Genomic DNA, 12,474 nt, shown 5'->3' with positions numbered 1-12,474 from the left:
ACAGATCTGACAAGGTCATACAGTAACACAACCAAAGAACCAGGCCCATAAGACTGGCGCCCTGATGGCTATTCTGATATTCGTTACACAGTTCTTCCCATGTCATCTTCAGTGACCCAGGCTTAGTATTATCAAGATAAACATTATTATTGGGAGGCTTAAAACCTCATCAACTCCATTCTGAATAAACACATAATGCCTAGCAACTATACTTTAATTCTTAGACATATGTTCCTTTTGCAGTGTCAGTTTTAGTGGCCCAGAGCTCGCATGGCAGCTGAAGGCACAGCACTCCCAGCCATCCATTTACAATCCTTGGCAGCATTTCAGAAGCCAGGACGACACCAGTTTGCGGTACAGATGAAGAGATGGACTGACCTGATTGATGGAGTTGGCAGCACAGGACGCCAGTCCAGTTCCAAGGGAGGCGAGTAGGAAACACGTCGGGTCAAAAGGGACCGGGGCCATGGCAAAGCCAGCTGACGCGGTGCTTACAACCAGAGCTGCAACACAAGCGAGAGCACAGTTCAAAGCATCAACAAGAAACCACCTCCTCTGTACACACCACAGAGCTAAGGTTTTTAAACCCTGTAAGGACCCTTGTGCAGATTAACTTTTTGCTATTTTTATGCATGAAAGTAGCTCCAGGAACTGCGTACAATTAATACTAACACCCTACATAAAAAAGTCAAAAATGAGAAGGAGAACTGTCAGGGATGAAATGAGAAACCCAGAAGCGTCAGCACATGACTAGAAGAGGCGAGAATAAAACTTATGCCTCTGTATTCCCTATTTTATGGATTTGCTACAGGATCAAACTGTCTCACACAACATGTACAGGAGACACGTTCATTCCAGTAACTCACATGCCATTGCAAAGTCTAACATGGAAGAAAAACAGTAAGAAAAATCCTGAACTGAGAGATATGCACGATATCAAATTATAGCAGGAACTTAAGCAGTGCAGATAGTCAAAAAGAGACTCAGGGCACGTAGGCTACAGCTGGTGAAGCCAGTAATTTCACTGTACAAGTATCTGCCCACACTGTTCCCATCTGACATTCCCACTTCAGGCAGAAGTTACAATCACATCATCACATGGACCCAGCAACTCTCAAAGGCCTCAAAATTTGAGTGGATTAATAAAAATCCATTTCAGTTTTGTCATCCAAAATTATAACTTTAGTACAGTACTGCAAATCACATCCTTAAAATGAAAGTTACCTAAGTCTCAATCCTAATATTGTAATTACCCAAATAATAGGTCTTACAAACGTCACTTGTGGCAAGAAATAGTATGACATGAAAAACTTTATACAAGTCAGCACACTTACTGAATATCTTGCTCATGACCTTGAACCTTACAATCTGAAATTAATAGTTATTAAACAGAAAGTATTTAAATTATATTCTGCATGTAATTACATGTTCCAGACTTCAGCTAGCTCAAATCAAAGCATCAAAATGTTCTTATCTTCCTGATTCCTACAAAGTCTCCTGTTTGTCTGAAGTGAAATGACGAATAAATAACCTTTGCTGACTGAAAATACCGCGATCATCTACTAAGCAGCGTTACTTGAGATGAAAAACTAAATGTCATGGCAGAGACCTGCTAGCAAGGATGCACATGCAAAGTAGTAATTTTAAGATCTGTGCCTGCATAAGAACCTTAGGATTTAATCCTAAAAAGACACTGAAGAAAACTTGCTCCTCATCAAAACTTTTCTCTAAGTATTAAAATCCATTGGCAGCTGAATATTATTATAATAATATACATAATATTGTTATAAACATTAATTATTTAGCCTTGTTATGGATTCACAGGGTGTTGTACAGATGGCTGTCGCACAGGCTGGCTGCGAGAGTGCTGCATCAGGGTCTCTGCCCGATACCCAGGTAAGTCCCGGGGCTTTGATTCCCCAAGACAGCACCTGGCTCTCACTGCGGCCCCTTCAGCTACTTCTAAAATACGATGAATCGACAATGGAGCCTTACCCTTCTGAGAAGCGGTGAAACAGCCACAGATTCTGTAACCCCACTGGACAGACTAACGGACATGCAGGTACTGATTACTTCTGAAAGACTGGACCCCATTTATTAAATAAATACAATAGCATCTCGGTTTCAAAACTCTTGGATTCTACTTAGCAGAGCGCACAAGAAAATATGAAATGCATTGGTTTACAACTGATAGTTAAAAAATACACTGAAGATGACAGCGAAACAGTGGCGTTTGCATTTCTAAGAGTGATTGCATTCTTTTTTTGCATAATAAATCACATGTTCACTCTAGACAAGAATTTAATTAAAACTTATCTTAGAAAGCACTTTACACCAATTTATTATGGGAAAACACCAACTCATTTACTGAAGAAGAAAGGTGGAGCAGATTGGCAAACAGTCAGCGTAACATTACGATTACACTGACCTTAAAGAAATTCTAATACTGTACAGCTACAGCACTAATTAAAGTCCCCATTGATTTCTCCAGATTAATTTCAGCCAGTCATTTCAGTGTGACTTATCAGGATCTCATTAAAAAAGGTGTAGTACATCCTCTCACTTATCCCACTGAAACAGTTATTTTTGGGCAGTTCTCTGAACACAAGGCACTCCCTGCTTGTCTCATCACCCAGCAATTCAAATGCAACACGTTAAGAGTAAATAAGAAAATGTTCCCTTTGGATTGGGAAGTTTATTTTCTTTTACTGTGGAAGCAATAATTTACTCTTCTACTTTCCTCATGGAGGAAAAGTATATTTAATTGAGATCACATCAAGGGAATGAGGTCATTGACTCTGTTTGTTTTTTAATCCCTGTTAGTTTAGTGCTTTAGGGGCCAAATTAACTTCACTTTATTGCATAATAGATGGAATTGATCCTTTCAAGATTTGTTGATGAGAGTTGGCATTATATATGCTCTTCAAAAAGAAGCCAGGATTTAAACTTATGATCTCAGCCTAAATCTAATTTTCAGTCTTTTAAACATCTTCAGCTTTAACAAAAATTAACAGGGGACATTTGTCTCCCATTTCAATATAAATGAAAAAGAAAATGCTAATGGATTGGTGACAAAAAGAGTGAATTATAATGTTTCTAGCATAAAAACACATTCCAAAAGTCTACAGTGTATTCTTTACATTCCTCTTCAGCTTCATTGTAACGTGATCTGCCTTTATAAAACCCTGTATTTGTATTTATAGCATGTGAATCACTATGCCATATTTTGTTTACCTCCTGTTAAAAAATAGCCAAGCCAAAATAAAAGTGTAGACAGCCAAAGCAAACCAATTCAGCTTTAGATTTCCCTTCTACTCCTGTACTGATGATGTATCTGTACATATGGAAGAACAAAAGCAAATACATGCCTACTTTAATTTAAGAAACAATTTCACTGTTTTACTACAAATGTTTATATATTCTTTAAAGGAAACTAGCTTTCCAAAAGCTGATGGAGTTTTCCTTCCATAGTTTCACACTTTGGTTTCTGGAAAGCTAAAGGTAGCATCAGTATTAGTGCTGTACAACTGAACAATGTTTCTTTCATAAATTTAGATTTGTTTGGGTATAGGCATATCTAAGTTTTGTTGTAAATGATAACCTGCACACCAAGCTCCTGAAAGAAACTTAAATGTGGGACAATACTTTGAAACAAGTCTTTGCATCATATCACATAAAATTCAAGTGCAATATTACAAACAGAGCAGATAATCTCTTTTTACCATCGAACAACTTTAAAATGCTTTGCAAAAAATAAACTGTAATGATAGTTTATTTTTATTTCATTACTTTTCCTTGTAGCATGGAAAGCAAATTGCCAGAAAGCTACCACTATTAAGCTTTGTTTCTTTGATAGGATAATAGTTACTGTTTTAATAATCACAAAATGAGAACTACTTTGACAGGCATATGAAACATATTTAGAACTGAGAATAAGTGTAGACCAGTAATAATCTAAACAATATATACCGATAAATCTTTGTCAAAGTTTCTGGCTATATTAAAGCTACCATTTAAAGAATAAATGCCATAATAAATGCCATTATTCCAGAACAAAGTGGAAATGTACTGAAGTCCACCAAAGCAAATAGATTTTTTTTACTAGAGCGGCTCTTACCAGATTTTTAGCCTACAAACACAACATAGGCACCTTATTTAGTCATTGTTGCTCCATTACACAGAGGTTTGGTAACACTCAAGAGTCGTTATGCAAAGATGGTTATTCATCATCTTCATTTTACAAATACACAACAGACATAGAGATGAAGCAGCATGTTCATGACCACATCATAAGTCAGTAGCAAATGTCTCAGGCTTCTGATTTCCAGTTCAACACCTTTGTGCTAGAGGATCACTAATGCACAAACACAAATTCATATGTAAGCAATACATCCAATAAATTCCAGCTGTTTTCTAGTAAACAAGACAGGATTATTTTCTTAAAAGGGGATATATGAAAAAACATGTTAGTTTAGTCTCCGAAACTGAAAATGCTCATAAATTATCAAATTTGTCCAGTTTGCAAATCTTAAATGTAAGCCAGTAAGTCCGTGACTTAGAAACCATGCACAATTTTGTAGCTGGTAGTCTTTACTCCTAGGTTTTTGTCTAACATTGTCTAGCAACAACACAGAGTAATTCAGATTGGAAGGGATCTCAAGCGATCATAAAGTCCAACCTCCTGCTCAAAGCAGGGTCAACACTGAATTCAGGCCAGGTCCCTTAGGGCTTTGTCATCTCCAAGGATGGAAATTTAACATCATCTCCGGGCAACCTGCTCCAAAGTTTGACTGTCCTCATGGCGAAACATTTTCTTCCTTATGTCAAGCCAGAACCTCCCATTTCAATTTATGAAATGTTTTCTCTGTGCAAAGACTGACATATTTTAAAAAAAAGATTTGAAAACTAAAGCTAAAGATGCTTCCAAGTCTGTCTTGGAAGACAGAAGAATTTTGGCACCCAATTGAGAATGTCCACATCCTCCTTCCTGTGGAAGGAGCTATTAATGATCAGATGGCATCAAAATGTTATGTAAATCTTTACCTTAAAAACAAACATCAAACAAATTTATGGGCTTCCTCAGAGAACTGATTATATCAGTCTTGTGATTCTGTCCATAACATGCACATTACACTCTGATGAGGAAAAAGCACAATAGGTTTGATTCTGATCTGACCACGGTAAACCCCGGAATGACTCTATTAAAAATGACTAATTACTCCAGATTTACAGACATGTAAACACCTCAGGCTGGCCTATTTTAGCTCTAAGGTATAGACCATGACAAAAGCAGAGGTCATTTACTCTCAACTCTTCTTACATAATGTTAATAGGATACTGGGTTGAACTCTTCGAGAGCCAGATATAAGCAAACACCACCTCACATCCGCAATGAAAGAAAGACAGCAAAACATAAGGTTACTTTGAGAAAGTTTCCAGATTTCTTAGTGTTTGGAGAAACAGTAACACACTTAAAGTGAAGCAAAGGAGGGTCTCTGTTAGACACACAGAGCCACTTTTCAGCAGTAAGAGCAGTAACACACTGCTGCACACTGCTCAGGGAAGCTGTATATTCCCTGGTTGGTTTTAAGAATGGACAAACCAATGTCAAGTCAGGAACGATATACCTAAAGGTGATCCTGCCTTGAGGGAAAATAGATTAGATGACTTCCTGACGTGTCCCTTTTTGATCCCCATGATTCTGCATGGATACTGCACACACTGAACCAAAGCAAGATGCCAAGTACAGAACCCGCTCTGGTGAGATCTGAAACAAGTCTTCAGTAATCAGAACAGAAAAGCAATCATCATGCTTTAATGGACTGATTATTAAAATGTACTTTGAAGAAAATGATACCAAAACTCTAAAACACTTTTTAAGAATTGGAAGGTAAAAGTGCTTTGCAATGAGATGCCGTAAAAGAATATAAAGACTTTGGGAGAGAGACCGTGACTTTGCATTTGATCTCTGGGTAAACAACCACCATTAATACCCAACTGTGAATAAAAAATAATGTTTAGACAAATTAATATGCTTGTGAACACAAATAAAAATATTAACACAAAAACATTAAAACACAAGACAAAGGAAAGGTAGATAAATGTTTGAGATATATGGGCTTTAGTATGACTTTCTGAAGAACGTCCATGTTACAGTAGCCTGGAGTCAGGACTCAACTCTTCCAGGCGCAGCAGAGACAGAGATATGCTAAAGACACAGCCCCTTCCTCAACAGGCTTACAAGTTAGATTAAAAATTCTACAGCTGTTCAGAAATTAGCAGTTTGCATCTGACCCATGTTGATACATCCAATTCTCAGACAGGTGCTACACATCCACCTGGTTGTCCTCACCAAAAGACCAACATGCAAGACATCCTTTCTACAGAAGCAACAATGACAAAATGTTCCCAAACTATAGAGAAATATCTAATGAGAACACTCAGCATTTTTCATATTGTGCCTTCATCACGCTTCCCCCAAATTAAAAATTGAAGTTTAATTTTCCTGTGTTTTTGCATATAGCTCATCTTAGTTTTCATCTGTGACCACTGGGGAAAACATCACTTAAATATAAACTTGAAGTTAAATTTAAGAAGATGAGACAACCTGAAATTCTTAATGTGTTTGCATTCTAAATTAGAATTTCCTCCTATTACCATACCTTCACATCTCTCTTTCCTATTTTCAGCTACACATGAACTTTAGCCTAAAGTTGAAAACAATGACATTTATAATTCTGAAAATTTAATCAGAGAGATGCATTAGCTTTCCATGTGCCTGGGTGCTACAATACAGCTGTTCAGACAGCAGCCAACAGAGAACACCACAGAGAAGGGAAAGGATGGAAACTGAACACAAAAAGGTAGATTATGCGACAAGTAATTAAAAGTTCCCTAATTGTTTTCTACGGCAAAAGAATATAAACAAAAATCTTTTCCTGTTGGTAAGGCAGAGCTTCTAATGGCCGTGTCACAAGAGCTGCAGTTTACATGAAGCAGGAGGGTATGGTAATAGCTAAACTCATTTCCTTTCAAAGGTGAATTACAGTTCAGAATACAAACAAACATTCTCTTTACTTCAGCAGCGGGAAAAGAAAAGGGCATAAGGAAGTCCCATTTTTAGCATAATGCAGAGTTTGTTTTTTTGTTATTTCATACTCTAAAAAGTATAAATAAAGAGTCTGCCAAAAAAACCACACAGGATATGAGATCTATCAGAACTTCATGGGTGAAAGGAATTGAGTTGTGTGTCATTTGTAACTTAAAAACTGACCTCAGAGAATTTATTTTTCTTTAAAAAAGAAAAAAAAATAATCAAAGAACTGCACCACCATATTCTTTACAGAATATATAATTTGTCTAAATGATTACACAAGTTGGAAAGAAAGCTAATTCTGTTTCATTGCTCCGCACACTACACCCAGTACTTTTCCTGCTCGTCTCCTACGCTATCCTACGACCAATAAAGACCAACAACAGAACTCCCTTCCTACAAACCCCCTTAATCCAACTTCTTTTACATTTTCTACTTCCAAAAAAATCTCCCCACCCCAGATCATTTTCCCCATCAAATACATAAAGATCACAACAAGAAGAGAGGTTAAGGTTTTTTCTATATCTCTATATACCTTCTCAACAGGTACAAAGTTTTACTACGCTTACCTTGGATCAAGAACAGCACATCTCAAAACGGAGACTCATACAAAACAACAGTCCTGAAGGGAATGAAATTCTGTAACCTTTGCCTTCTACAGGTTTCAAGTAACACCCTATTTTAAAACCAGAGTGGTACTTGCTTGCCTGTCAATATTGCCTTTTGCGTTTAAAAAAGAGCCTACTAGAAACTGTTGAAATGTTTCACGGCAACACTGAGGCCACATAAAAAGTATCACATAAAATTATTTTCTCCAGAAAAAGACACTCTTCCATCTTGCTGCAGTTTTTGAAACTCCTATTTTGAGGAGCACCAGTGATACGCAGATGTGGTACTAACACTGAGCTTACCCATAAGGAATATCAGCAAACATACGAACGTACATTTCAAGTGCTTAAAACAACAGTTCCTTTTCTCCCTCTCTGGTCACATAATTATGCCACTTTACCTTTTCATTTCTGGATCTATTCAGATTTTTTAAATTTAATTCTACTTCAATAACTAGCACAGCTTTCAAGTTCACATAAAAGAGCCACTTAAATAAAATCACCTCACTGAAAATATGCCAGAAGATCTAATTGTTTATATAGCACTTACAAGTTATCCATGGTGAGCCCAACAGGAACAAAATATTACTAAAACTGAACAGCATGGGGGAGAGAAAGGCAAGACCTGTATTATGCAGAAAGAAAGAAGAGGCAATACTTGAGGTTGTATGTGCCCCAAAGCTGTTGCAAATCTGAAGTACAATAATCCTGGTAACTGCTGAATGCGCTAGTAAGAGTTTTATATACCTACATTTGAAATTACCAAGGCTAATACATAAAAGTGACATAGTAAAGTATCAAAATCTATGCTTTTCTTCCCTCAACTCTACTAACCCAACTCTTTACCAGCACAAAATAAATGCTTTGAGGGTTTTTAAAAATAATTAGGGAGAACATTTGGACACACAGACAAGATCAGTTTTGCCAAGTCCAAAACATGAGATGTCTCATCAGCACCGAGAACTATAAGGCTTTTTATTAGAGAAAAATTTAAATGACCATTGTACACTGTATGTGGTCAGTACAATTTTTGCATGGAGAAACAAACAACGAAAACGTGTATATTGCAAGACAAAAAGTTTCAAGAAGTAAACCAAGTTCAGGATTTTTATTATAACAAATTGTTATGGCAAAGAACAACAGTTTTATTATCAAGAATTTATTTCACCCACTGGAGAGAGCACCACAGTAGGGACTTCAGAAATTGTACTTCTGTTCTTGGTCCCAATACAAACAAGATGTAAGGCTTTGGTCAGATCATGAGTTTCCTTAGACATAAAAGTATATATAGCACTACCTATTGGCAAAGAAATAATTTATAGTTGTTAAGTATTACTATTAGAACAAGGGAAAATGCAGTTAGGCTACAAGGCAATTGCTTAACAAACTGCTGGTTTGAAGATACAATACTATGATTGACTAGAAAAGTAAATTATACCTTATTTTAGAAAATGTAGTTGGTCACACTCAAACATTTTCCTTTGTAAGATAGGAAATCATTCCGATTATCTTTTGTTGGTACTTTTAATACTAATTTCATAATAAGCAGTACTAAAGTGAAAGGTAAGTAAGAAAGACAGAACATTGGTAAACTTAAGCAAGACGACTTTAAATACTTCACTTCCTAACCCAGTTTTATATTATTTTGTTTGTACTAACGCTTGCTTGCTTATGATTCCCAAGAGCTAGCTGACGGTACGATGCAAGCTCCTCCTCACTGTTTTTAAACAAATTTAATAGGAAAACTATTAAATGCTTCCATAAAACAATTTTTTTGCCTGCACACGTTCAATGGAATTGACCCAGGTACTTTCTGTCATTAAGGCGGGAATTATCGCACAAAAACCTACACAGGACCAGTAACATGCTAAAGAACTCCGATATCAAACAGGATGCATGGAAGTAAAAAAAATGACCAGTAGTACCTGTAAGCTTAATTTTGGACAAGCGTGCCAAAATTCCTGGCAAATCATCCAGTCGTAGCTTCATTTCTTTCCATTGTCTGTCTTCTTTGGATTCTGCTCTTACTCGAGTGACTGAGTCTTCAGTTTCTGCAGCTGACTTCATTTCTCTCAACTCATTTCTGTTTGATGTCTTAGACAAAGGTTGATGAACAGGTGAAATTGGTCTAATCTTGTGTATAACCTTTTTTTCTTGATCCAATCGCTGAAGGTCACAAAAAGGAGATGCAACTGAATCTGACTTAGGTTTGGCTCGTTGGCTGAGGTCTTTGTTGTATTGCGTTACATACTAAACAGAATGAGAAATGTTAAGACAAATAGTTAAGAAGATATTTCTGTCCATTTCAGGTTATTAACAACATCAATATTATTGCTATATTATTCTTATTGTTAGGAGCATTGCTTCCTATGATGACACGACTGATTAAGCCTGAATTTCAAACACTTATTTCGCATCCAAAAAAGTTTCTGAAGTTGGACAAGGTATTAAAAAAACAGCTTTTCAACTCACAACTGCATCAATGTTTACTTCAGCTTGAAGAATTGCTTCTGGATAAAACTACTTCCTCCTCCACAGTTTCAACAGCAAACTCTACTTTATTCATATTCAAAACCACTAGATGATATAGTTTGATTTACAACGGATCAGTTTGCCTTTAAACAGAGGGACACACATGCCCATAACAACTCCAGTCTCCAAATATAAGCACTAAACTTTTTGCACCTTTAAGATATGAAAAAAAAATCAGAAAAATGCCAGAAAATACAATCTACCTCCTATGATATAAAATCATCTCCCACGTTAGGCTACTACTATTTATGCCAAACTTTATACTAATTAACTAGACAGCAATTTTCAACAGGAGTTCAAATGAACATATATTGAACAGAAAGTTAGGAGACAGTTGTTTCCCCTCTTTTAGAACTCTTACAGAATAAAACACAGAATAAGAAAAAGAGCATTTAGCTTCTCTAGTCTTTCTATTTTCTTTCCCAAAATACTCTATACAGGCATAAAAAGGCTGAGCTTTCAACTAAATGTGATTAAAAGTACACATTAATAATTATAATGAAGAAGAGGGATATGAAACTTTGAATGAGTGATGTGAACACAGATCAAATCAATAGCAAAACAAAAAGAATTTGAGAAGTGCTGGTGATCCCCAGAAGCATGGAAGAGACCCCCATCTCTTGCTTCATACAGGACTGAAGCTCAAAAAATACCAACAGATGTACATGCTCCTTGTGGTCAAAGCAGTCATTAGCTGCAAAACTTAGTCTTATCCATATTTCATAAATACAGCTCCAAAGTACAATGAACAAGACACAACTTGGGGAAGAGCGAAAAATGTCTTTTACTACCATCCTTTTACATGTGATACAACCGTTCAGAGAAGAAGATACAATTCCAAGGGTTTGAATTATAATTACAGCTCTCTCAATACCTAAAACTAACAGCACACTACAGAATGTAACCCATGAAGTTAACGAGCTCAGGAGTTTTGATTCAAATTAACTGATTAACTCTTTAGTCAGAACACACTACCTCTACCAGCAAGCTCCATCTACCACTTGTATGACTGCTAGCCAAGATCTGACTTTCTTATTAGCATTTTTATATATAAATAACTTTAGAAATCATTTCATGTTTCTCAACAGGAGATAACCATCTTTCTTCAAAGGCACAGAAAGCCCCCTGTCAAGTAGAGGACACACAGCAGCACAAAGCGTTGTCTTTGCTACATCAGGTTTCCTCCAACCTCAGATGTCTTAGATGCCAAGCGCTTAACCCTGGTGCAGTGCAGGAATGGAGACGCTTGGAATTGCCTGAGCTTGGCTGATAAGAAAAATACTATTTTTATCAACTAATCTCCATTTTGACTCATCACATGGGACAAAATTAATTACAGAATGAGAAACATGCAATAAATACACTCCCTGACTTACCATTCGTTTGAGAAAGTTGAAGTACTGAAATGTAATCAATCTGTTATTGGCTACACGGCATAGATGCACAAACTGGCATGGTACCTGCCGTATTCCAGTGTTCTTCAGATGCCAGACAAATAATCCTATTTAAAAAAAAAAAGGGGGGAGAACATTAGATTCCAGTTCCTTCTCTGCCACCGAGTTTGCTTCTAATTCAGAGTACAGTGTCTATTGTCGGTTGTGACACAAGATATCCCAAAAAATAGGAGCCAGGGCTGCTCAGGTGGGGAGAAACATGTTTGCAGGCACCAGGCGAGAGAACTGAAAGCGTAGGCTTGCCCGAACAGTTGGGGGTTTTTCTTCCAAATCTCTCAGCTCCCCAGAGATGCATTTTTAGTTTATTGTTCCATTACTATCTCTACATGCTATCGACAAAATTATCTTGGCAAAACGGCACAAGCAGCGCTGGAAGGAAGCAGCTGCCACAGGGCAGCACCAAGTCAAACGCACCAAGAGGACACCCCTGTGTGACACGACACCTACATCCCTACACAGGGGAATACAGAGAGGCTCTGTACGTCGCTATATAGAGCAGCCCCAGGGACTCCCCACAGCCCCGGGGTCAGCCCGGCCCTGCCCGCCCCCCCCCGCCCCGCCGGACTCTCCCAGCGCCGGACGCGGTTCCCCTCCACCCCCAGACCCCGTCGGGGCCTCGCTGCCCCGCGGGCGGCGGTACCTGCCAGCGCCCGGGGCGGGCTGCAGCGGCGGGCGGCGCTCATTGCCGCAACGCTGCTCCCGCCGCCCTCTCCCCTCACCGCCTGGGCGTCGCCATCTTGCCCGGCATGACCTCTAAACGCCTTCCGGGTCGGCGCTTCCGGCGGGG

At 38.0% G+C, this 12,474-nt stretch overlaps 1 protein-coding gene across 1 annotated transcript in view; it reads right to left on the bottom strand.

Moving 5' to 3' along the window:
• LOC104839232 (protoheme IX farnesyltransferase, mitochondrial) overlaps positions 1-12,404 on the bottom strand; it is a 104,898-nt gene extending 92,494 nt beyond the window's left edge. Inside the window, exons 1-4 of the mRNA XM_010579429.1 lie at positions 12,328-12,404; positions 11,610-11,734; positions 9,627-9,951; positions 379-503 (exon numbers count right to left, since the gene is read on the bottom strand). Coding sequence (XP_010577731.1) covers positions 379-503; positions 9,627-9,951; positions 11,610-11,734; positions 12,328-12,370 — 618 coding nt within the window. The 5' untranslated portion in view covers positions 12,371-12,404. The remainder of the gene's footprint in view (positions 1-378; positions 504-9,626; positions 9,952-11,609; positions 11,735-12,327) is intronic.
• Between the last annotated feature and the right edge of the window lie 70 nt (positions 12,405-12,474).

Source organism: Haliaeetus leucocephalus, unplaced genomic scaffold (genome assembly GCF_000737465.1).
Source record: "Haliaeetus leucocephalus isolate CR32 unplaced genomic scaffold, Haliaeetus_leucocephalus-4.0 Scaffold657, whole genome shotgun sequence".
Taxonomy (NCBI): domain Eukaryota; kingdom Metazoa; phylum Chordata; class Aves; order Accipitriformes; family Accipitridae; genus Haliaeetus; species Haliaeetus leucocephalus.
The sequence above is the reverse complement of the archived record's forward strand: the minus strand, read 5'-3'. Positions and strand labels throughout refer to the sequence as shown.